The sequence below is a fragment of the Orbicella faveolata genome, unplaced genomic scaffold, assembly GCF_042242905.1.
Source record: "Orbicella faveolata isolate gen_17 unplaced genomic scaffold, um_ofav_v1 contig_12, whole genome shotgun sequence".
Lineage (NCBI taxonomy): Eukaryota > Metazoa > Cnidaria > Anthozoa > Scleractinia > Merulinidae > Orbicella > Orbicella faveolata.
Genome location: NW_028301539.1, coordinates 33,228,249 through 33,255,287, shown reverse-complemented (window position 1 = coordinate 33,255,287; position 27,039 = coordinate 33,228,249). Strand labels below are relative to the sequence as shown.

Genomic DNA, 27,039 nt, shown 5'->3' with positions numbered 1-27,039 from the left:
GAACAAAATGAAATCTGTTTGCTTGGGAGTTTTTATTCACAAAAGGAATAACGTGTTCTGGTCCAGTTTTCCATAGGAAAACGTATGGAAATTTCGATATTGCTCAAGGTAGCCCAGCTTATTTGCTCATTTTATCCCACAGTAATGGCAGAAAATGATGACAGATCAGCCTGCGGTTTATCTTACTGGATACCAGTCCCAAGCAACGACACTTCCTCCTTTGTACATGATGTCGTGCTGTGCGCCGTCAATGCACCGTTCTGTGTCTTTGCTTTCCTTGGAAACCTGGCTGTCATTGTCGCTGTTGTCAAAACACCTTCCCTGCAAAGGCCATGCAACATTCTGCTATGCAGTTTATGCGTTACTGATTGCTTGACCGGTTTGGTAGCTCAGCCGATGTTTGTTGTATGGCTTTTGGTGATTCACCGCATCAATGAATCTTGTGATCATCAGGCTGAAGTGTATAAAGCATTTTCGGTGTGCTTAAAAGCTTGTTCAGGATGGTCTTTTGTTAATCTTTGCCTTATCAGTCTGGATCGTCATTACGCGCTCGCAAAGCCGTTGGTGTACCGTTTCTTGGTGACGAAGAAAGGTAAATGTTGAATATAAAGTGGAATAATGATCCTCGCAGTTATTTGTAATCGTAAACAATTTTGATAGAATCATGATCGTTCGTACATATTTTGGCTCTTATGAATCCTTTCAACTTCAATTCACCCCTTCCTATCCAAGCTTAACGAGTGATGGCCTCACACTCTCCTCAAAGCAAGCTAAGTGATGTCCCGGGCCTCGTCTTCAATATCGTGGCCGGTCCACTAATGACCCTAGTCATAAATGATGAACGGTTTCAGACGATAAAACTAGTAATAATCAGATCTGATTAGTGAGGTGCGTTCGATACCGGTTGGGGAGGAAGGTGGAATTCTAGGAAATTGTACGTTGAAAGATTCAGTAAACTTTGAGAAAAATCTTGAAACAAAGACGCTTAACGAGTTTTTGAAACAAGAATAGTGTTCCACATTTTAATTCATTGTATTTTTATTGTATTTTTTATAGTATTTTTTATAGTATTTTTTATTGTTTATTGTATTATTCACTGAAAAACCTATTTTTGGGAGTGTGCAATAAAGTTCCTAACGCAGATTCTAATATATTTTTATCAACAGGGGCCGTGATGTCCATTGTCTTGTCTGGGACAACCTGGCTGATGTATTCGAGTTTGACTATGTTCATTTCACCTGTATATTCATTTATCCTGACGCTAGTTCTGGGTGTGGTTTGGATTATTGTACCAGTCGTGAACCACATTGGGATCTTCATTACCATTCGTCGTCATAACAGACAGGTGGTGGAGGTCCTTTCAGGAAATAATTTATCCGTTATATTCAGGAGGGAAAAGAAAGCGGCTATTGACATGATAATAGTGATCGCTGTGCTTTTTCTTTGCCTAGCTCCATCAATAGTTGTCAATATATTTTTGGTGTCTTTTCCCGACAAGTTTGGTGTCTTGCGGTTGTGGTGCGTAAGTCTTATTTATGTGAATTCCTCCATAAATCCTGTTATTTACTGGGTTCGAAAAAGTGATATCAGACTTGCCGTTAAATCTATTTTGTCATTTTGAATGCTGAACTGTAGCCATTGTCTGGCTTACTTCAAAATATTAATCTACAATAACTGTCAAATTTCAACAGCCATCATTGGCTCTTTACATACTCATAAACTTTAAAAAACCATAGAAGCGACGAGAAATATTCATTTCTCAGAAAATAAAAACGCTTCTCAATTTATTGAGCAAATATAAAAACATCACACGGTGTAAGTTAAATCATTGTGGAGGAAACAGGTGTCTGCCCACTGCAAGATTGAAATATTACCAGGGCGTAACAAATCGATAAAAATCGTTAGCAAAAGCTGTTGTGATTAGCGGTTTTGATCTATTTTTGTAGTTTATGTTCGATTTCTATCGATTGAAATAAATTATTATCGATTTGTATCAATTTGTATCGAAAATATAGTCTCCTCTTGCGTCCGCGATCTTGGATTTCGACGACGAGATTGAAGATCGCGATAACCCCCAAACTTCCGTGAACTTAACAAATTGACGTCAGTTTTTTTATGCGTCTGTCCTCCTATTGACGATAAATTGCGTCACAACATTGTCGAAGTGGCTGTGAAACCACGCAGTAAACTTTGACAATGTTATGACGCAATTTATCATCAATAAGAGGACAGACACGTAAAAAAAACTGACGTCAATTTGTTTTTTACAATAACAAGACCCCAAAATGTCCATAAAATCTCATTGGTTAAAAAGTTGACAGTTTGACAACTGAAAGTTGAACTTGAAAGCTTGCATAAATTAACATTTAATCAGTCTGCACTCTTATTGATAATAAAAATGAGTCAATCAGCGCGCGAGAGATGAGACAGTTATTGTAAAAAACATGCTCAGCTAGAGACAAGAAGTCGTATGTCTGCGTAGGTAGAAACATGTTTGAAGTTTGGCTGAATGAACTCACCCAAGGCACATTACAATTTTTCTCAGGCAATATTCTTCAGTAATCTTGCAATTTTGTATTCAGTTTACTAGGTTTATTGCACGGATTCCACGTGATATCCCAAGACTTGCTCATGTTAGGGGAAGAGCTGTCCTCTTTAACCGCGTGTTAGAAGTTTTTTAAGTGTAACGTTGTTGTATGTTTCGTGTAATCGTCCAGCTTTTATAGCTCCGTATGTTATTACCGGGAGCCATAATCGATTATGGCTCCTGGTTATTACACATTAGCGAGTTTTAGCAAACCACGACGGCGACGCCAACGAGAACGTCACCAAACAAAAGATTTAATGAGTAGAACAATGGTTCTGCGCGTGCGTCATCTGCAAAACAACAACGTGAAGTGACCAGATTCTGCGCATTTTGGAGGACGTGAACCACAATGACTAATTTTTGGTATCTTCTTTTGGACTTGATCGCTGTCATTGCGGATTTAGCCTGACCACGTTTTTAGAGCCATTGGCGCACTGAACAAATTTACATTTGCGACATTCGAAGGTAAAATGTGAATCCTTTTTTTCACAAGGCGTCGTCCTCGGCGCAGCCATCGTCATTACTAAAACGCTCTAAGAACAGGAGGTCTGGGTAGACAGTGGTTTTTTCATTTGATTGCAGATCAGCTTTTACATTTCGAGATGCGAACGAAGTTTTAATTCAATAGTTTCGCTCTAATCAATCAAAATCTCTAATCTGAGCTGAAATCCTCTTATTATCGTTATTTATCGATTATTTTGATAATCGATTGCTCAGTATCGAATAGTATCGATTGTTAAACCTCCCAACTCAAATAAGTTTTCCGATTGGAGGAGAACGTGTCACGTGCCGTTGGTCAAACTCACTAACTCCCCAGGGAATCAACAACTTGAACTTTCGACTCGCACGTAATCTAGTCGTGCTCCTTAAAACCGCTGCAAATTTGTGTGCCAGTCGGAGTAGAGCAAACGATTTTTCGCAGTTTTGTTGTCTGTTTTTGATGATCGATTTCGATCGATTTGTTACGCCCTGATAGAACTCGTTGTTATACTGAATCACCATGCTCTTGAGTGGCAACAGATTCAATAAATTAATAAATATGTAACAAAGGTCATTAGAGTGACTCCAGTCATAAAACAAGAATGTTTCACTTCATTGTTGAATTCTAAAATATATACTTACATGTCGTTGCACAACATGACTGAAGCTAATAAATACTTGCCAAGTACACTTTGTAGAGGACTTGAAGCTTGAGCTGTTTTTTTGACTGTAAATTGTGTGAAGGCCACTAGGGCGGTCTTCAATTGAGTGTCGAGGGTAATCAGTCAATTACTTTCGTCTTGTTTTTGGTTTTACTACGGTTTGAGATTGGCTGGGTAGTCTAATTGCTAAGTAATTAATTGGTTTGGTTTTGGTTTCACGACACTCACTTGAAAACCGATCTATGACTGGGTCGAATGTATCGGCTGGTTGAAGAACTTAAATATAACGATAACGTTGTCATGCTTGGCTTTAAAGTGCACCTAACCCCCAAAATTTTTCTCGCTAAAACGAATCTACTTGTTATTTGAAATACTTCTGCGAAAAAATTTTTGGATTCGGTTAAATCCTCGATTTTCTGTACCCCGACGAAATCTCGAAAATAGCTCCAAAACACCGCCATTTTGTTTCACGACCGAGTTTGAGGAGAATGGGTCGAGCGGCTGTTGTGACGTCTACCAAGGAAGGTTGAATATCTCATGCCCTCTCATTTCCTTCAGGATGGTGCAATACACATTCGAAAAGTGCGCAGAAACGCCTTCCAGAAGTGCTATCGGCTATTGCAGCAATATCCCAGATTTAAAGAAAGATATATTGTACAATTTACTGGCGATGATCGGTCAATGGTACAACGTAAACGATGGTTGATTTCGTCGAACCGAAACAAGCGAACTGACTGTGAGAACCATTGAAGAACTCTCACTGGAATTTGTTCCGCAGACTTTCAAACGCTATTTTCAAAATTTTCTGCTTAAAGCCAACCAGCAATTTGTACAAATACTACCGAAAACCTATATCTTCCAATCCCGCAGTATTTATAACATAGCCGGCAAAGTTGTGTGATCAATCAAGGAGCGTTATGACCAAATATACTGATATGTAAATAGCTCGCAACTGTACGCCGCCAGCCAACACTTATGTCTCTTTCGATTTAGATAAAAGTCGAAGATTAATCCTTTAGAATTACATGATAACAAAACTGTTAGACTCACAGAGTTTTTCGAAGGTTTGGAAATCAGCAATGCGACAAACATTCTGTGCAATAGTGTCGAAAATGTGACCGTGTAACATTATCTGCGGATCGCTTAGGGAACACATCCTTTTCGCTTATCCGACGAATCAGTGCAAACTTTGAAAAAAATTTACATTGGTTATTTGGAGTTACGACTTAAAACGTGTGACAATGTGAAATCGGTAATTGTATGAAATGTTTCCTTCCACATTGCTTCCCGCAGCTTCAAAAATACAGGTCCAAACAATTCTACGATTTTCAATCGATCGAAGCCGGTGTTTTGGAGGTCATCAAGTCTCGAAAACTGTAACACTAACGTCGCTCTTATAAACATGGAGCATTCCAGAAAGTAAAACACAAACTGGATTTAACACAACAACCATACCTTGACAAAATACATTCTCGCTGAGGACAAATGTAAACGGGCTATAAACACGCGTGGGAGTCTTGTGTTTAAGTGACGAAGTTACCATCCAAAACAGTCCTTGAGTTTTCTTTCCTGCTTTTCGTTTGCCTGCTCCTCCACTTCGTATCTAGCTTTCCATTCCTAATATACAAGGAGTTCGTCCGCAAAGAAATCTTCCCCGTCGTCGCTTGAAATATTGCAAATTGTTCTCAAAGCTCTAAGCAGTGAGTTCACAGTTGTCGAACGTGCTCGATCGAAGTTTATTTCGGAGTCTTCCGAATCGAAACTTGACTTTGACTCCAGTGACGAAAAAGAAATGATTCTGAAACAACACTTGGACGTTTTAGCCCCAAAATATATTTGAACGATTAGTTTTGTTTTCCATTTTCTCGAGCAAATACAGAGAGCTGACTAAGGCGCATTGTGTTTGGTTCCTGGGTAGACGTCATCAGCAACTGCTGCCCCAAACTTCCTAAAACGCGGTCGTGTAACACTTCAAGCGCGACTTTGAAAAGGCATAGAAAATCGAGGATTCGACCAAATTCAAAAATTTTTTCGCCCAAATGCTTCGAATAACAAGTAAATTCGTTTGAGCGAAAAAAATTTTTGGGGTTAGGTGCACTTTAATGAAACTGACTGACGGTAAACACATAACTTTATTTCGTTTTAGAAACAAACAAGGCCTATTTTACCCTATGCAAAAAGCTCTCTACTCAGCTTAGTTAAGTTAAATGCATTGAATAATAGGAAAGAAAAGTTTAAAGAACATCAACAGAAATTGGAAAGTTTTAAGTATAGCTTACTCAAGTCTCTTGGCTTATTTTGTGAAGCACTGATCAATGATAATGATGCCCTCTTAATAAAGTAAGTCTTTCTCAAGGTTGGTTTCATTTGCGCAGAAACATAAGCATATGTACCATACGCAGACCAACTAAGATATAGCCAACAGCTAGGCTATAAAAATTTGCCTGTATTAACGGGGTGGCCGTATTTAACGGGGTTTTCCTATGAGAAAAATGTATGGACGTTTCGCCGGGACAACAAAAAGTGACCATGATGACGAGGTGACCGTAAGTCGGGGTTGCACTTTATTTAATAGCCTCCTTTTTGTTTTGTTTCTTAGTTTTTAACTGTAAAAAAGGTGAAACCATATGCCTAACATTTTTTCTATTTTTAACAATGGCCTCCGGCTCCAGGCAGCCATATTTACTGCAGACAAATAGCTCGTTTCCATTGCGTTTGTCTGAGTCACAGGGAGCGTTAAATTTGGGTTAAATTTGTCAAAATTCCGAGGCATAAAAAAATTGAAAATTTGCTTGCCGTGCATCTGTTCTGTGATAAAGGAGACTGTTTCTGCCAATCATAGCGTGCGTTATATGGAAGCTTTATTATAATGCACAATAAACTTCTATCGTATTGTACAGTGTCGCCCCAAACGGCAAAATGGAAGCTAACCGCAAGCAAACCCAAGTGAAATTCGAACTTACCGCAGGCAACCTGGGTGGACCCAACCGAAAGCAAACGCATGCCGCGAAATTCTGGTCATCATAACTTTAGAAGCGCTGCAAATAAGAAATTGTGATTTTGGTCTGGAGATCATGTTGTCAAATAAGATAAATAAGCTACCTAGTTCCCAGGGTCTCTCTTCTTTTCAGGATCAGAGAAGAAAAGAGTCCCTGGGAACTCATTACAGGCCAAATAATATAAGCACATTCATAACATGGCGCATTCTCGGAGACCCAGGGGCTACTAGCCGGGACGAAGCGATATTTTCAGGCGAAAATTTACTTCAAGAGCTGAAGAGCCCCTGGGAACTTATTCTTACCGAACCAGTTCTAGAAGTGGTCGAATTACGTCCCTCTGATTAGCCATAAAAATATTTTTCCTGGCCAATCAGAGTGACGGAATTCGACCACTTCTGCAACTGGTTCGGTAAGAATAAGTTCTCGGGGGCTCTTCAGCTCTTGAAGTAAATTTTCGCCCGAAAATAACGCTTCGTCCCGGCTAGTAGCCCCCGGGTCTCCGAGGATGAACATGGCGTGGGTTTACACAGGGAAACGATCACTACCTTTAAGGCTATTTGTCAGCCAGTCATGGACGGTAACTGATCAAATGATCGAGCAGAGAGCCGCCTCTTGTCTCTAAAAGGACAGAAACAGAGAAGGGCATCTCTGTCTCGTAACCGGGGTAAAAAAAGTAGTGATCACGGCGCAACGGCAATAAAAAGAAAGCTTACTTTCCCAAAATTGCAATCTTATCTGACACACGCATGTTCGCCTAATTTCATGTTTCTCATAAGAAACACCAGTATTACCGAACTTTCTGGCGACAAAAACTTCCGTGCAAAAATTTTAGCATTGTTCCGTTTTTGTATACAATGATACACATTTGCTCCTTTCCTTATTATTATTATTTTTTTGATATCTTTTTTTCACACACCGCATCATAGCCGAAAGGATTTCTTACACTTATGAGCTTAATTAAACCTGAAGAATTTGATAAGTTGCCTTATATTTATGCTGCTATCTATGTTATATTTTACAAAAAAAAAAAGAAAGAAAGAAAGAAAGAAAGTATTCCCCTTTCGAATTCGACTTACCCGAGAGAACAGTCTCAGCGATACTGTCATAATAAAACAGCTAGTGGGACCGTAGACAATCCAAAAGAAGAAATGTAGATATGAACTTCTCTCACGATCCAAATTTGTCAGGTCACAATGATTAATTAATTCAGTGCCACATTATAACGTATTCCTTTGCGACAAAACATAAAAGTAGTCAAGGACCGCAAAATGCGGTTACCGCGCGGAAACATCGGAGGCTTCAGAAAATCCCTTATAACATATAACATAATCTTAGACAACAGTTCATATTAGCGATATTGCGCCGATGCCGAAACTAAATTTTAATCGCTTAATTAAGGTCTCAAATACACCGCGTACTAAATTCAGGGCCACAAAAATCATAGAATACAGTTAGGCTAAACTGTTAATGAAGAAATATTGTTTGCATTCCTACGTGGGATTTAAACTTGTCGAAGTTTGCTTTAAATTTTCACAAGATACTTTCTATTCCGTGCATGAGAACGAAATTTCTTAATAGATAATTTCCCAGTTTACATGATGCATCTGTTCCAAAGCAAGTCGTCGTGCAAAACCTTTCATATGAAAATGAGTTTGATTTACATGAAAATGAACCTGTAGGCGGAAAACGTTTTCATATGAATGGTTTTGTACGAACACTCATTTTGACACATACAGAGGCACAAGAAACTCGGAAATGGCCAATGGAGGTCTCATATTTATACCACGTACTTGATGAGCTTTCATTCAGGGCCGCAAAAGTACATGAAAATTAGATTACATCTTGCATTTAGTTCATATAATGCATATGATTTAAACTTGTCGTGTTTTTCTCTAAATTTTAACCAGACACTTTCGTGTGCTACATTTCAGTTACTTAATCCATGCAAGAGAAGGAAAGTTCTCAACGCTGAAATTTCCGACTCCTCCTCCGGTAAGACTTAATATATACACTATGACTATATTAAACAAACATTAATTTCTTACGTATACTGAACAGTTTATGACACGGTCAGTGTTTCATTTAGGGCTGATCGTGTTTCCTATGTCTTAAATGGAAATAGAAAAGGCGTACTTTGAACTAAATGTGTTAGCAGTCTAGAAATGGTTTTGCTATTGACTGCTAAGTTAGATTTGATTGATTTTTATGATTGTAGAGGTGAGTTAGGCGAAAGGCTTCCAGTGATGTTAGCAGAAGGCCGAGAGCTTCTTTCATTAAATAACAATTTTCTAAGTCAATAAGACGATCCATAACCATTATAGAGTACTTATGGCATAAACACATTTGAACAGGCAGACTTAAGAGAAACCGAAAACTGCTTCCTAAGGATATTTTATTTGCATAAGGGAATAATGTGTTCTGATTCAGTTTTCTGATGGGAGAAAGTAAGGAAATTTTCTATTGCTCAAGGTAGTTTAGCTTATCTTGCTCGTTTCATTTCACAGTAATGGCCGAAAATGATGACAAATCAGTCTGCGGTGTACCTTACTTACCAGTCCCAAGCAACGACACTGCCTCCTTTGTACACGAAGTCGTTGTGAGTGCCGTCAACGTACCTTGCTGCGTTTTTGCTTTTCTTGGAAACCTGGCTGTTATTGTAGCTGTTGTCAAAACACCTTCCGTTCAAAGACCGTGCAACATTCTGCTATGCAGTTTATGCGCTACTGATTGCTTGACCGGTTTGATAGCCCAGCCGATATTTGTTGCATGGCGTTTGCTGATTCACCGCGTTTATGAATCTTGCGATCATCAGGCTGAACTGTATAAAGCAGTTGTGGTATCCGCATTATTTTGTTCAGGATGGTCTTTTGTTAATCTTTGCCTTATCAGTATGGATCGTCACTACGCGCTCGCAAAGCCGTTGGTGTACCGTGCATCTGTGACGAAGAAAGGTAAATGTTGAATGTAAAGTAGAAAAATGATCCTCCCATTTATTTGCAGTTTTATAAATTAAAAATGTAAAGGTTCGATTGACCTCAATCTACGGATTGAGTTCAATTTCCGAACGTTCGATTGACTATGCCGAGCCTATGGTGACTGTCTAATCCAAACCTTATAAACGACAGACACTGCCACAGACCCAACAGACGTAGCCTGATGATACTAGGGAACTTAAGCAACGACTACGACGACGCCGAGGACGCGCCTAGTCAAAAATGAATTTATGTTTTACCACTGAAATTCGCGATTGTCTAGATTTGTTCGGTATGCCAAATATGCAACGACGGCGTTTAATTCTGAATAGAAATACGAAAAATTAGCCGTCGTCGTCCACGTTCCGTAGACGACGCAATACTTGATCATTTCACGTTTTTTTTTGCAGAGGACGACCTGAGGTGAAGAAATGTACAAAGATTTATGACGCACGTGCACAGCTATTATTTTGCTCATTTTGTTTCGTGACGTTCTCGTTGCCGTCGTCGTCGTGGTTTGCTTAAGCTCCCTACTGGTGCTTATGCTGCGGCCTTTGCAGCAGCCTTTCTCTTCGCTCAGTTTTGTATCGGCTTCGGCATTCAGCATTGTTTCCGTACTGCACTGAGGTCATTACTGTAAGTTAAGGACCGAGCTTTTCAAACTCAAGCGTTCCCTCTCTCACGCCCTGCTTCGTGGAGTTTTTGCTCTCGCTCCGATTTACGCGCGGCCAGAATGCGGAAAAGCTCTTTGTTGGGGAACGCTTGCTACGCAGGCTAAATTTTACGCTGTGTTCCATAATCAAGCAGTTGACTTAAGAGTATCGCGGCGAGATTCGTAGGTAAAATATAAATTAATTTCTTAATAGACGTTTCCCTCGGCGTCGCTGTCGTAGCTTCTTAAACTCCCTATGGACCGGCCGACTATAAACTAAAGGTTTCAATCTTTAGCTCTTATTAACCGAGCTAAGTCGGTCTGTATGGGAGAATCTTGACCTCGGTCGTGTGTACAGACCTCACTGCGTTCACACGACCGAGGTCAAGATTCTCCCATACAGACCGACTTAGCTCGGTTAATAAGATGTTTATTATATGGCAAAGAAGAAAACTTTAATTTGTTTAATGTAACTGGTTTGCTGACATTTTGCTTGCAAACAGCGATGATATTAACTTAAATCTGCCGAAATTTGCTCGTCCTCTTTAGTTCTTTTTTTGTCATCAGGTTTTTTGGCACTTCTATAAATGATTGAGGAGAAAATAAAAGAAACTGGTGAACATTTTTGTATTTTAGTTTGCTACTTTTTCAACGCAAAATGAAACCGGTCTACAGACGCCGGTCTAGATGGGAAAATCTAGACCGCGGTCAGTATCGATTTCAGCCGATCAAATTCGTACATTCGGTAGTTCCCAGTCCTTGTGAGACACAGCCATATAATAAATAAAAATATAACTCTGTGGAATACCTATTTATCTATTTCCAAATATTTGCTCTCCATCAATAAGATGACTTTCAGAAAGTGGTCAGCCGCCTTACTTATACCAAGTCTCAGCTAAGAAATAATAATATCAATAAGACACCAATGTTAAAACTCATGTCTAGATTGGCTCTGAAGGAATATCCCCGGATATCCCTGACTTGTTGGCGTTTCTCGGTCACGTGACGTTTTAAAAATTTGGGCAATAGAGCACTTTTTCCGTGTTTACATAGCCTCATCTAAACACGAGGAGGGTTGCGAGAATTCGATACAGATATGCAAACCAGAGAGGTAGTCAACGGTTTGCATAACTTTCGAGAATTCTCCCAGCTCCCCGAGTTGTGGATACGCGCCAATGTAAAACGTCACAACCGTGTTTACATACTCTCACTTAAACACACCTATCCACCAATGAGAGCGCAGTAGTAGCTCATTTATTTTAATAAAATTGCGTGCGAAAGCAAATACACGATCGATTACTGAAATATGGATCTGTTTTTATCAACAGTGGCCGTGATGTCCATTGCCTTGTCTGGAGCAACCTGGCTGATGTGCTTGAGTTTGAACGTTTTCATTTTGCCGGGATTTCATTCATTTATCATGATCATGGCTTTGGGTGTGGTTCTGCTCATTGTGCCGATCGTAAATCACATCGGAATCTTCATTGCCATTCGTCGTCATAACAGACGGGTGGTGGAGGTCGTTTCAGGAAATAATTTATCCGTTATATTCAGGCGGGAAAAGAGAGCGGCTATTGACATGTTCATAGTGATCGCTGTGCTTTTGATTTGCTTGGCTCCAGCTCTAGCCGTCGATATATCTCGGTTGTTTTTTCCTGACAGGTTTGGTTTCTTGTGGTTGTGGAGCAATAGTCTTGTTTATGTGAATTCCTCCATAAATCCTGTTATTTACTGGGCTCGGAAAAGTGATATCAGGCGTGCTGTAAAATCCATGTTGTCATTTTGAATGCTGAACTGTAACCATTGTCTGGCTTTGTTCAAATATTATTCTAAAGTAAGGGACCAGTCAAAAAGTATAAGAAGGAGGGGGTGGCCCGGAGCACTCTAAAATGCGGAGGATAGAAAACACATGATCCACCCCTTCCATTTGGCAAAAAAATGAGCCGGTGAACCACTGCAAAATGAAAGATGAAAATTACATGACCCACCCCCTAAAAAACGTAACATTTGTGGTTGCGTAATCCAACAAAATCACGTTTTGTGTATGAACTGGTATGATTACGTTTTAGATTTATCAGTTTATTGAATAAAAATCTTACAAAAGCATCTAAAAATTAAAATATAAAATAATTTCTTGTACTCAGAGCGCAATTAAAAAAATGTTATTAAAACTGGAATATTTCCGGCGTTCGGTTCCACCGAACTTCATCAGCCACGATTAAATGTGAATCTTAAGAAAGGTTATTTGATGTTCATTATGCTCTCGAGGGGGGCTAAAATCGTGTCATACAAAAATTTTCCTTTACTCTTACAACTTAAAGTCATATCCGTAAACGCTACAAAAAATTTGACCGTAAACCTTGCGCACTGGGCCTCCGGCCTCGCTTCGCGTGGAACAATGATGTATCTAGTAATAAGACTCTAGTGAGCCTGAGACTCACAGGCTAGCAAACTGAGTCCCAGGCCCAAGAGAGTGAGTCCCGGACCACCAGATGACCGATACATTTATTAAATTTGACCCTTGAGTGACCCTTCCGCAGAAATCAAGCGCTTCTGTAGAAAGTTCAAACAGTTGCGCGCGCATTTCCCTGGAAGGGTACTGGGTACTAGATCTCCTGCGCCTGACTGATTTTGTTGCCATTATCTTTCCTTTCACTTCTGTGCGGAAAACGCTTTGTAAAGCAATCGGCATTTCAACATCTAACCAGCAAGCACCGCGCCCCCTGTTTCTCGCTTTTTTCTGGTGAAACAAAACGGCGCCTTACAGTATTCATCGAGTGTCCATAGTCATCGAAGATTCAAATCAGCTGAAGACAGCGCCCCTTTGAGAAACCACACTTACCGGGTATGTTACTTTTCGTGATCATTTCTCGTGCTTGATAGCAATAATTCCTTTTACCGATTGCTTCTATTAGTCTTGAATGAAATATTTTTGTTATTTTGATTCCGCTCTGCGCCTTTGAAATTAACTTTAGTGGTAGCATTTGTGTTTTGTCGGTGCACATCATGACAGTCGACTCCGGATGCAAGATCGTATTTCACGAACATTGCTTATGCGAGTCTCCACAACCTCGATCATTAATAACTGTTCTTTGAATCACAGGTTGGAATTTATTACGTAAAAGGATAAAAATTCTTGATATCACATACTGAAATGCGCTTTATCGTCAAATGAGGCTTTCAATAACTGCAACATTGCTTGCATGAGTGTTTAGTATGGCCCTCGATAAATGAAGAAAGAAACCACCTCCATTTTGACATTTTTTACATATTTACATACATACATCACGCTTTTTACCCTATTAGCAGGTAATTCCATGAAGCTATTTCGTCAAATGATACCAGGTAAAGAAATTGCTTCGCTTAAATTCAGTGTTTTGATCAGTTCTGGAAGAAAAGCCAGCGCTAAAAAGTCACGACGTTTCGACTTCTCCGAGGTCATTTTCAGGTGAGCAAAATTTGACTGCCTTATTTTTTAAATGTTTTTTTTTTAATCAAAGAACTGAAACCAACGCTAAACAAACAGTGCGATTCAATTCGCGCCAAATTATTTGTTTAGAGCAATTCTAGCTAAGATTATTTTATTTTTCCATTGTATATTTTTAACACTTTTTCACATGTTTTATCACATTTTAGCGTTCGCCACATTTTTATCTATTATAACTTGTTTTTAACATATTTATGCTAATTTAGACACTTTTACTCACTTGAAAATGACCTCGGGGAGGTCGAAATGTCGTGACTTTTTAGCGCTAGTTTTTATTTCAAAATCGATTTCTAAGAAACTACTTATTAAGATTAATCAGTTGTACCAAAACATTAAAACGACTTTCAAGTTAATTCGAAAAGGACAAATTTATGCTATGAATCTTATTTTGTTGTTAACGAAGACGTTGGTTATGTTGCTAATGGCTCCGTCACAAAAGAGAATTTGTACAACCCGGACACGAGCGAATGATTCCATGGCGTTTACCAGTTTAGGGGTGGGTCTCGGCTCCTTTTGCTATGCAGATTTCTTGTGTAGAATTTCGAAGATCGCTTAATCTGGTAATTCCCATACTCTGACTTAATACAAAGAAAACAAGACCAAGCTTAGACTTTTGACAGAAAGCCTCGCGAAAATTTCGATACATCGAAAGCGGGTTGTTAATCTCTCGGTGTTTCAACATCTACTCAGTTAGCACCGCGCTCTCAATTTCCCGCTCTTTGCAGGTGAAACCAGCGGCGCGACGTGGGGAGGAGGCAGTTTCTTTCGAGTGTTCATAGTTATCGAAGATTCAAATCAGCTTGACGGGAAGACAGCGCCCTTAGAGAAATTGCATTTACCGGGTATGTCTGTTTTCATTTCTCGTTTCCGATAGCAATTATTATTTTCGCTATTGCTTCTTTTTGAGTGCCTTCTGAATGAATCACATTGTAATTTCAATTCCTTTCTGCGCATTTGATAATCAGCCTTTGTGTTAAAATTTATAATATTTGTGTTTTGTCTCTTGCTCATTATGACAGTCATCCTGACTCAAGATTGTATTTTCACTGACATTATTTATGGTAGTCTCCACCCTGAGCCATTGATAACTGGTCTAATACAACATTGTTAAGCCTTCAAGTATTGCTAGTCGCACCCTCAGCGGTTAGGGATTTGCACGATCGCGAGTTATAAGACCAATTTTTATGCCATTGAATGTGAATATACGAAAGACCACATATTGGAACCCGATCATGCTTGTCTTTACGTTTTCCCCCTCAATTTAAATATATGTTCTTCATATAATCACTTGCAATTGAATTTTTTTTTTTCAGGCTTAAATTTCACAGCTACCTAAGGCTTGTACATTTCTGCGATGATCTTAACATCATCAAAGGTCAAGGCCTCGCATCCCGTTTAACGCTGAATTTCACCATAGTAAAGGGGTCCCCTTCACGAACTATGATTTCACAGTTGCTAAAGTTGTGTGCATGTTGTTAAAAAAATGTTGTTAAATGTAAAATGTTTATAGTGGTGGACGCACTTAGCAACACCTAGCTAGTTTTCAGGCATGCCACTTAAACTGAAAGAAACAAATATTGTAAATAAACATAATAAGAGGCATAATAAGGAGGTAGACAAGTTGGCTATTTACAAGCATAATCGAGGAGTTGAACTCGGGACTAGGGGAATGGTTAAAGCGGGACGTGAATCCGCGACCTCCGGATTTCAAGTCCGGCGCCCTAACCACTCGGCCACGCTGCCTCTATAACTACATAACTGCGATGGTCTTTCTTGTCTTTACATCTTTATCCGCAGTTCAAATATATCGTCTTTCCGATATCATGATATTCTGTATTTCAATCAGTTCTACCAAAACATTAAAACAACTTCAGTATAAGTTCGAGGAAGGCGAAGTACATGTATATGTTATGAATCTCTTTTCGTTATTAACGGAACGTTGGTTACATTGGCAATGGCTTCGCCAATATAATACAAATTTTAAATTTTACACAAAGAGATCTGACTCACAACTCGGACACGAGTGGAATATTCCATGCCTTGTTTCAATCTGTTAGGCGGGCTGGTCCCGGCATCTTTTGCTATGTAAATTTGCTTAAAAGCTTTTATTTTGTCAAAAAAGGCTATTTTCTCTGTGAGTGGGTTCATATGGTCACGATAAGCAGGACTTTGAAGATTACGTACTATCAGCTTCAAAATACTAACCTAATCTAGCACTCGATATTTCCAGCTGCTACCTTGGTTTTGGTCGGGGTCAGTCTTTTAATATCTTTTAGAAGTTTCGTGATGGTTGATAACTGCGGCTGCTTTTGCTGTGCAAATTTGTTTACATGAGATGAGAGATCAGTTAATAGCACTTTGCATTGTGAGGAAACGTAATTATAAATAACATGCGAAAGACGTACTGAATAACGTACCTTAGTTTTTTTTATTTACTCATTGACCTACTTTTAAAACAGTACAGTGTAGAACTGATTTAAATATTGATCTCCCTTAAGTTGAAATTCAATGCTAAAATAACTTATGCTGCCATTTTCAGTAAGTCATGCATCCAGTCAGGAGGATTTTATTCTCGATTCTAATCTGCAACGTTGGAAATGGTAAGTAAGTAATGGTGAGCCGAAACACTTTTATCTCCTAGAGTTATTGAACTTCACACAAAACAAATGCAAGGAAGACGTTAACACGACCTTTCCTCTTTGACTCTCGCATTGTGGTAAATTGTTAACGCTTGTGCCAAAAGTCACGAGGAAGATTTTAATCAGTTCAAAAAAATCCTCCTGGTGTCTCATCTAAATGTCTGTAGTTGCTTCAAAGAAATCTGTAACAACCACCCCATCAGCCTGCGAATACAACTGCCACTCATTGGTTGACTCGTAGTCTTTAACGTCTTCCTTACAATTGTATTTATCTGCTACTAGTTGACATTAGTCGCTGGCGAGGGTGAGAGTCACCTATCACAACAATAATTTTTCTTTTCCTTTCATTTAAGATTACATGTTATTTGGTCCGCGGATAGCAAGTGCTAATCTAGGCGGGCCACTATCAAAGCGCCCATCCTCACTTAAAGAAATTGGCGTCCGTTTTTTTATGCGTCTGTCCTCTTATTGACCATAAATTGCATCATAACATTGTCAAAGTGGCTGTGGAATCACGAGCCGCAGGTGAGTGGTTCCGCAGTAAACTTTGACAATGTTATGACAAAATTTATCATCAATAAGATGACAGACGCATAAAAAACTGACGTCAGTTAGTTTTTTACAATAACAAGACCCCAAAATGGTCAAATGCCGGGAATAAATGAGGGGAAAAGACGCCGTAAACTTGCCGTAAACAAAGATAAGTGAATTTTATTCAAAATGACGAGAACATTGTCAATAGCTTTTCTCGCTTTTTGATTGGCTACTTCAAAAAGTCCATAAAATCTCATTGGTTAAAACGTTGACAGTTTGACAGCTAAAAGTTGAACTTGAAAGCTTTCATAAATTAAAATTTTATTTGTCTGTACTCTTATTGATGATAGAAGTGAGCCAATCAGCGCGCGAGAAATTAGACAGTTATTTAAAAGGAAACTTGATGTTTATTTTGCAAAAGTATAGTCCATTAGTCAAACTTTTACCAAATTTCAAAAGCTCCGTCATTCTTCCTCGGCAAAGGAGGACAAATTAAGTGCCGATTAATAGCTTTATTTCACCGTTGGAAGTTATACTTGTGATAAGATTTGGGCAAAAGAAGTATTGAGACACTCAGGTTTAATTTTAAAATGCAATTTCAAACCTATAAAAAATATATCCCTCTCCCCCCCTAAACAAACAATGTTGTTATACCTCCCAACTCAAATGCGTTTTCCGATTGGAGGAGAACGTGTCAGGTGTCGTAGGTCAAAACTCACTAACTCCCTCGGGAAACAACAACTTGAACTTTCGACTCGCATGTGATCAGGTCGTGCTCCTTGAAACCGCGGCAAATTTGTGAGCCAGCCGGCGTCAAGCAAACGATGTCTTCGCATTTTTTTTCTATTTTTGAGTTGGAAGGTATCACAAAACATTTAATGACTGGTCCCGCGGGAAACAGTGAGGTTTGTTTCCCTTGGGGCCAGTCATTAAGTGCTTAATGTTTCTTACGTCTAAGACATCGCAGACCGCATCACCTGTGCATTGAATTGGGGGCAGGGTATTAGGAAGTTATCCCTTCTGTTGTTTATGAATTAACAGCTGCTACTTCAAGCACTGGACGGCAACTATTAGCTGGGTACTGGGGTCAGAATATCGCCGCGGTACGCCCGGGTAATGATAACGAGAAGCCACTGAAAGAAGTGTGTCAGACCAGCAAGTATGATATCTTGAATATTGCATTCCTCAACGCGTTCTTCGACTCCGGAAATCAAGGTAAAATTAAAAAACTGAGAAAGTATTTGTAACAAACGTCGAATCTCCGTCCGTTGCTAATATTTACGAGAATCAGTTATGTGTACAATCGGCAGATTTCCCGTCAGGAAACACCCTTGAGGGGCAGTGTCACGGTATTTAAAGTGCCACTGAAACGAAATTTTCGTACTCTCTTTTTTTAGCCCAATTTATAGTTTCAAACGTGCTTAAAATAATGGTGAACTTTATTTCTGTCAAATCCTAACGGAAAGTGCTCTTTTTAGCTGCTGAAATCGACTTTTTGGAGCAAAACTGTGTCCGGGCTCTGGAACCGAGTTTAAGGACCTTGTGAAGTCACTGGTTGTATTCACGCAAGAAGCGCTTAAGATTCTCTCTTGTTTTCACTTGATTTATTTAAGTTTATTCTTCATATTGTCGATACCTACTAGTTTCCTACCTTGTAATTTCAGTCCAGCCTTGACAGGAAATACACATCATAAACGTTGGAGGGCGCCAAAGAATGTAGATTCACCAAAATGAATGCTACAGATTAGAACAGCTCAGTATACTTTTCGAACATCTTGAGTACTCGATTGGAGATTTCGAAGACGAGTGTGGCAACTTTTGTATCACGTCCTGAAGCCTAAACACGATATTTCGTCGTCTGTTTTCAGCCTGGTTCTGAAATTTGGATTCTCACGTTTATCTAAGGTCTATTAACAAGGTTCGAATATATCCTCGGCAACTTTGCTGCATTAAAAGCCGTAAGCGCATCAGCCATCCGCACAATCATGAAGTTATTGACGGTCCACAATCTTTGAGTCGAGTACTTCTTTGCACACAGAGAGCATCTTTTTATGATACTAATAAGTGAGAGTTCTTGTGGTAGACAAAATGTATCTTTGAAAATTGTGATCCGCAGCAGGGTTTGCTTTATCGCCGCATACGTATTAGTGTAAACAAAGCGGGAATTTCGCTTCTCTTTTACACGTATCTCCCAATTGTAATATTTCACGGCCGATGGATAACTTGGAGTTCTTTAGCACATACTTATGTCTATGATCTTCATTTAATAGTATTCAAATTCAAAGCAATTCGTTAAACGTCACTAGTTTATTATTTAGTCGAAGGTTTATTAAACAGAATTTGAACTAATTTGCATATATGACCTTTCGCCGCCGACATTGTCACGCTTTCTCTCGTTTCCTGAAAACATATAATTGTAGGGTCATGGCAGCTAAGTTTGCCTTTATAGTTTAAATTCGCTCCCTCATATAAAAGAAGAGGGTTTCTTAAATTGTTGCTGTTGCGATAACTTGTAGGATGTAGCAGATACAACTAGACTAAAGGTCACTGTGGCACAATCTCGTCCGCGGTGAAACTCACAAAGCGTCCGGTTTCCTCGAAGCGAAGCGACTCGAAAACTCGAAACGTTGTTGCTACGATTCGTGCAGCAGCACTCCGGATAATATTTTCAAAAGCCGCTTTCTCTTGTTTTCATGTCTTTTAACTTTATGAGTGTAGATATTGTTTAATTGAGTGCTGGCCATTTCACTAAGAGTCCCGATCATTTTGCGATCTAAGAACTCCCACTCGTTTGCTTGCTTACATAAAATATCCAATTAAATAGACTGAAAAGCCCCAGGATCGACTCTCCACCTCTTCATGTCTAAGGCTACTGTTATTATCTGCTTTACAGCCCTGAGATGTCCTTAAGATGTTTTTTGGGGGGCTTCGAACAGTATTCTCTCCTCCCATAATCACTCTAAATTTTCAGCGCGGCATGAGAGCAATACAACCAGTGACGTCACTAGGCTGTTTTGGCCGCGCCAAGATGGCCGCCAATTTTGGGCTTAACCAGCCAATTTCGAACGGCTGAAAAAGCAGTTTTCGCTTACCGTATGCGAAAAAAAAAGTCTGCAGTGTTTCCAAGTAAGGTTGAAACTTTATTACTAAGCAAAAATCTCACATACGAAAATTTCGTTTCAGTGGCACTTTAAAATTATGTCTCTAACGTACAAATTTCCTTTTCCAGTGGAGGAAGACCAGAATAATAGTTTTTTAAGGCAGAAAACGTCAGCAAATGAACATGAGTGATTATTGCTCGCGAAAATAAAATGGATTGCAAACGAAAAACTTGTAAAGCTTGGCCAATTCTTTCAAAACAAAACGATACAAAAAAGCATTTTACAAAAATATCAAGCTTTTCGATTGGTATTTTAAACATTTTCAGTCCGTTCAAAAATTTAGTTATCACAATTTGTTATAGTCTACTACGTATATTTTAGGTTACTTTTAAAATGTACTTTAAAATATATTTGTATTTTTTTCTTTTAGATTCTTTGCCTGCCTTAAACTTTGCGGATCACTGTACTCGGAGTATCTCCAAAACAAACCCTTCTCTTCTCCGTTGCCCCGAAATTGAAGAAGGAATAAGAGAATGTCAACGACTTGGAAAGAAAGTGCTGATTTCTATCGCAGGAGTAGGTGCAGCTGGAACTCTTTTCTCTGTGGTTAATGCAAGGCAGTTTGCCCAGAACTTATACGACTTGTTTCTTGGCGGTGATCGAAGAACAAAGGAGCTCAGCCTCAGACCGTTTGGATCGTAAGCGCTACTCACATATACACCTTTCTGTATTTAATCCAGTGTAACCGCATGCAAGTCAGAGTCAAAGCTGGCTCTGTTATCAAAAGGAGTTTATGGGCTTATAGCTGTCCTTACTCCGAAGCCTGTTTCTCTTAATAACCAACGGACGTACAAGCTAACTCATACCCCCATCGCGGTACAAGGTGGGGGGAACCCCCCTTGGGTTTTCGTTCCGTTAAGGCACAGCGGAATAAATTTACATTGATTAGATAGCCCTGGGCTTGCTCTACAAGTTGATGCCATTTTTGTTGATCATGACGTCATTTGACTCGCCATCTTGGATCCGCCATCAAAAAGTCAAGAATTAACGGAAATTAATACAAAATATAAAATATACAAATTCGTCAATTTCTACAGTTTGATGAATAAAACTGGAAAAACTACAGAATTATGCCAAAAAAGTTGATTTTTGGCTAAACCCACGTGAAATTTGCAGTTGCCATGGCAACGCCAAAAATGATAAGACACACAATTAACATATCAAATTTTCTGGAGAGGATCAATGAAGAGCTGTTGAAAGTTTCAGCCCCTTAGAGTAAATTGTCTTTTCAAAAATTCGAAAAAAACTTATGGGAGAGTGGCATCCCCCACTTGCACGTTCGAGAGTCTGACTGCTCAATTGCCAGCGTACAATTTTAGCCGATTCATCCAACAACCGAGACAAATTATTGACCAGGACAGATGATGGTTGGCGACTTCACTACATTTTGAAAGCCTAGAAGTAAGTTTTCAATTCTCGTTCAAAGATCAAAGATCAAAGATAAAGTATATTAGTGTAAAATTTGCCTTAGCTTCGATCCTATTGCCAGTCGTTGCAGGAGAGAAGGGAGAGAAACAGAAATCAAGCCCATATTTCAGCTGATTAATTGATTAAGATTAATAAACTTTGGTTCAATCATACACTGCATGCATCACGATTATGAAATAGTTTTAACAGCTATAGACGAAGTTACATAGGAGCTTGCAGAACAAAATATTATGATTTTTCATGATAATTTGTTTTATCCTCAAAGGGCAGTAATGGACGGTGTGGATCTCAGTATCGAAGGGGGAGGGCCTGAATTCTATCCTGATTTCATACGGGAACTACGCAGGCTCATGGATTCCGAGACAGGCGTAGCTAAGAGAAGCTATCTGATAACAGCCGCACCTCAATGTCCGTATCCTGACCATATTTTGGGACCAGAACGAAAAGGAACTGGTAAAAACCCTCTATGAAGTGCCCTAGGAACTTTTACTTTTTTCATGTTTGTTCGCCGCTAAGCGGGGCTTTTCACGGTAACGCGCGCAGTGCGATACTTATACTCAATAATGCCTTCATGGCACGCTTCGATGGCATAGCAGGCGAGTTTGGTCGAGGCATGGTTCCAGTATTTACATCATGCCAAAATTCCCACGGCGAGACCAAACGAGCCTGATATGCTACCAAGCCTACTAAAAAAGGTACGTTAGGTATTTACCGTACCCAAAATTGGGCTAAATGACCATCAGATATAGTTTGATATCGTAGCCATATCAGGTCAGTCACTGGATATCGCAGGACACCATCGCAGTAGAGATGGCTTCTGATTGGCATATTGCGAAATTAGGTACGGTAAACGAACACCATCGTCCTAAATCTGTACTATAATACAGGGAAACGTGAAGTCAGCATTCGAACCTAATGGGACATTACGCTGGCGTTCAACGAGGCGTCTAGAAGTATTACTATTTCCAAACCTGACCCTCTAGTAAAATGCAAGTAAAGCAAAGGGTTGCCCCAGCATTTAAGTCGTTGTGGCCCATTTAGATTCCTGGGGGAATAGAGGAACTATAAGTGGAGAGTCTTCCAAAGATCACTACACCATGACCCTGCCAACCAGTACATCACAAACCAGAGTCTAGTACCCAACCATAAGAATGAAAACTGATAATTATTTATGCTGTGTTGTTTCGATATCAATGTTTCAGCATAACCTTGTTTTCATTTTTATTCAGCCTTGAAGGAGGCAAGCGAGTATGTTGACTACCTCTTCGTTAAATTCTACGACTATTATTGTCACACTGGTAATCAAACGTCATTCCTTACAACATTGGACAAATGGCTGTATTTTGCGCAATCAAATAATGGGCCTCTGGTCTTTGTTGGGTTGCCAGCTCATGCTTCAGCCTCTATTGACGCCATTCAATATAGGTCACCCAAAGAATTACAAGTCATTTATGAGGTTTGTTAGCTTCATGTCATCTTTTATTTATGTTTATTGAGGATCTTCACTGGCTAAGGAAAGTATTATCGTGTTTTGATCCGGGGGTGGGGGTGGGGGGTGGGAGGGGAGGAGTACTCTCAGAAAAAATTGGTGGGCGTGTGAGGCCTGCTTCCAAAACCCTTTACTAGTATTTATGACCAAAATCTGCGATTTTCCCTGACCCTATTTGTGACCAGACCAAAAATTCGATACCCTACTTATGACCGTTGCGGCTGACAGAGTGGCCCCAAACATAACTTTTGAAGGGCTTTTGTTTATGGTCTTATCGATAATGATGGAAAAGTAGCTTCTTCCAAACAACATACCCAGTTCAAGACTAGGGTACAAAAACCATACCCTATTTAAGACCAGAATGGCCAAAATCGATATCCTATTTATGACCAAAACGGCTGAAAAAACATACCCTTTGGGGCCGTTAGGGACTTTTGTTGAACCTTTTTTGTCTTTGCTGTTTTCAGCTGCAATGTTCAAACACATTAAAACAACGAATCTTTCAACTAAGTTACAAAACTAGCCGTTCAATTCTTTTTGCAGAAGTTCAAAATAAAGCCATGCCTTGGTGGGATAATGCTGTGGGACGTCTCTTGGGACCAGAATAACATTATTGATGGGAGCAGATATTCTGACCATGTGTTCGCTCTTTTGAAAGACACCTTAATAGTGAGGCCTTCGAGCCCAGGTCAAGGAACTAAACAAGGTACTGCCATGACCCATATTAATTGAAACAAATGTACTTTTAACCGAAGGAAGGTATTCGGTAATTTTTCATGTGTTTAAAATAAAAAACAAGAGAGGCAGTGTTTCATCACATTTCCAAACACCAATAGGAAAATACATTAATCAGAACAAGATATGGTGATATTGGAGGACAATTCAAAGTTCCCTAAGACAATTTTCTGAATCTGCTATTACATTCGTAACACGTGATACTTATGTTTCCTAAGTTTTGAGATCTCATAGCTCGTTGAAGGATCCAGATTTTTCACGTACTATAACAAAACAGGCGAATCTTCTTAAAACAGCCATTGCCTAGTCCACTACAAATAGATGTCATAAAATTGTCTTTGGAATAGGTTCATGCATCTATGTGTGTGTTCTCTTACATCATTATCTCTTGATCGGAGGAATTCAATACGAAATCTATACAAGTTACAATCAGATGTCTAAAGCACTGTCGATTATGATTTCTTTTGATTAGACTTGATGGATTAGTAGTAGTTTTAGCATTATTGTCAATCTCTTTGGCTCTTTGTTGGTTCATGTTCTTTTTTTTTATTATGCAGCTTCTTCTGGTTGCGCAGAGAAACCAGATGGTCAGTATCCAAACTCATCTGATTGTTCCAAATATTACCTGTGCCATGGTGGTGTCATGTTCGAGAACAACTGTCCACCCGGTCAGTTGTACAATGCGGAGACTAAACTGTGTGACTGGTCAGTGAATGTGAAGTGCTGATTACCGATAGCTTGCTTGAATAGTTTGGTGCATTTATAATAATTGCGACCTATGGGTGGTGCTTAAAATAAAGTGGGAATATAACACTCATCTGTTTCTTAATTAAGGTGTTACAAAAATAAAAATAAAGAAAAATAAAGAACATAAAGAGGAGCGATGGTTGTAAACTAAGTGATGTTTCCCAGAATTGTTTCGCTATTCCCACGGAGGAGGTTTTCTAAATTTGATATGAACTACAAAAATGAAATTAGAATATCAAACTAGACTCAAACTAAAATAATTAAATTATTAATAATCGCTCAAAATTTATCAAGAACTTTTTCAATTTACTTTAAAAAAATGTTAAAATGTTTTCCCTCTATTTCTTTAGGGAGAGTTTTGCACTGCTCATGTAAAAAAATATGAATATAGCAGTTAAGCTAAGCTCTTAAAGCTTTAGCTTAAGACAATGATTACCTTTGTTTTTGTTATATAAAGTAGCCAAAATTCTGTGAAAAAAAAGCTCTTGTCTGAAAGCCTCTCAGACCTTGAGGAGTTTAGTCGAACAAGGAAACACTCATTTGTTACAAGGGAACAAGTGATAGGTTTTTGGATTGATTTGAAGAAATAAGAGATATCTCTACTATTGACTTGAACTTTCGCCAAAATGTTAGCAAACAACGGAATTAAAAATTTGGAGCAAGGCAGAAAATGCAACATGGTAACATCTATCCACCAGGGAATCCCTCCGTCTGAAAATGTAGACGAGGAACCGCAAAATCATTTAAATAGTAGGCTAACTACAGGTGCAAAGACCAAACATTAACTTTTGCTGAAAATCATCGATTAATCCAGGTTGACGGGAACCAACTTCAAGAATTCAACTGATAATTATGTGTACCCCGACTCTTGCAAAACGTTACAAAGGAATAAGTCCTTTTGCTATGACTAAAAGCGGAAAATGTAAATAACGTCTTCTTGTGGGTTTTGATCTGAGTGTTTGATGTGATTTCTTGTCTTCAAGAAAACGCAAAGGCTCTTTGACTGATTTGGTTTATTTCATCGTCGCTGAACTGGATGTCATCCCCAATGATGTAAAATGGCGCCCATTTTGAAACTTTCAGAAGAGGTATAGGGGACACTCTTGTTTCTGTTTAGTACATACCCGTTGTGAAGATTTCAAAACAAGATAGATATAAAATAGTTCAATTTGCTACAATAATGAATTATCTTATTACGATAAAATATATGTAACACTACATGTCTGAAAGCTACATTTCAACCCATTTCGTACATATACCATCCCTAGAAATCATTTCATTAAAATTATACAGTAAAACATATTTAGTTGAGGTTTGTTGCATGGAAACATCGATAAACCGCGGATAATTCTTACGTCGCGAGTTTTACTGAGTGCTTTTTAATTGTGACCTGTGACCTGTGACCCGTGACCTGTGACCTGTGACCTGCAAAAGAAACCTGTTAAGTTGGTTTCATTACAACTCAAATCTTTCGAGTAACTTAAATAATTTGGTATTGATGCATATGGCAACTGCCGCTTGATTTTTAATTCCTGTTCCCGTTTTCGTGCATCATTTCAAGCATACAATACGAAATAGTGATCGTCCTTTAGTTTAACGTGGATTCTGTTATAAAAGTTCCTATCCGTAACCTCTGTTCCACACAAATACCGCGTCTGTCCTCCTATTGATGATAAATTGCGTCACAACATTGTCGAAGTGGCTGTGAAACCACGCAGTAAACTTTGACAATGTTATGACGCAATTTATCATCAATAAGGGGACAGACACGTAAAAAAAACTGACGTCAATTTGTTTTTTACAATAACAAGACCCCAAAATGTCCATAAAATCTCATTGGTTAAAAAGTTGACAGTTTGACAACTGAAAGTTGAACTTGAAAGCTTGCATAAATTAACATTTAATCAGTCTGCACTCTTATTGATAATAAAAATGAGTCAATCAGCGCGCGAGAGATGAGACAGTTATTGTAAAAAACATGCTCAGCTAGAGACAAGAAGTCGTATGTCTGCGTAGGTAGAAACATGTTTGAAGTTTGGCTGAATGAACTCACCCAAGGCACATTACAATTTTTCTCAGGCAATATTCTTCAGTAATCTTGCAATTTTGTATTCAGTTTACTAGGTTTATTGCACGGATTCCACGTGATATCCCAAGACTTGCTCATGTTAGGGGAAGAGCTGTCCTCTTTAACCGCGTGTTAGAAGTTTTTTAAGTGTAACGTTGTTGTATGTTTCGTGTAATCGTCCAGCTTTTATAGCTCCGTATGTTATTACCGGGAGCCATAATCGATTATGGCTCCTGGTTATTACACATTAGCGAGTTTTAGCAAACCACGACGGCGACGCCAACGAGAACGTCACCAAACAAAAGATTTAATGAGTAGAACAATGGTTCTGCGCGTGCGTCATCTGCAAAACAACAACGTGAAGTGACCAGATTCTGCGCATTTTGGAGGACGTGAACC

General features: G+C 39.1%; 2 protein-coding genes across 3 annotated transcripts; both read left to right on the top strand.

Annotated features, from left to right (window-relative positions):
* The first annotated feature begins 9,226 nt into the window (after positions 1-9,226).
* On the top strand, positions 9,227-12,455 carry LOC149117598 (trace amine-associated receptor 4-like). The gene is made up of 2 exons (XM_089281657.1): positions 9,227-9,679; positions 11,681-12,455. Exons 1-2 carry the CDS (start codon positions 9,235-9,237, stop codon positions 12,136-12,138), a joined length of 903 nt encoding a protein of 300 aa, XP_089137783.1. The 5' UTR covers positions 9,227-9,234; the 3' UTR covers positions 12,139-12,455.
* A 2,102-nt stretch (positions 12,456-14,557) lies between these two features.
* On the top strand, positions 14,558-24,642 carry LOC110057806 (uncharacterized). Of its 2 annotated transcripts, XM_089283377.1 has the most exons (8): positions 14,558-14,681; positions 16,379-16,439; positions 18,054-18,227; positions 20,544-20,811; positions 21,867-22,054; positions 22,831-23,057; positions 23,634-23,796; positions 24,383-24,642. In XM_089283377.1, the coding sequence occupies exons 2-8, from the start codon at positions 16,385-16,387 to the stop codon at positions 24,550-24,552; spliced, it is 1,245 nt and encodes a 414-aa protein (XP_089139503.1). In that variant the 5' UTR covers positions 14,558-14,681; positions 16,379-16,384; the 3' UTR covers positions 24,553-24,642. The 2 variants fall into 2 exon arrangements, with proteins under 2 accessions (XP_089139503.1, XP_020620062.2); XM_020764403.2 differs by lacking the exons at positions 14,558-14,681; positions 16,379-16,439; positions 18,054-18,227 and having other exon boundaries at positions 20,507-20,811.
* Positions 24,643-27,039: the final 2,397 nt, after the last annotated feature.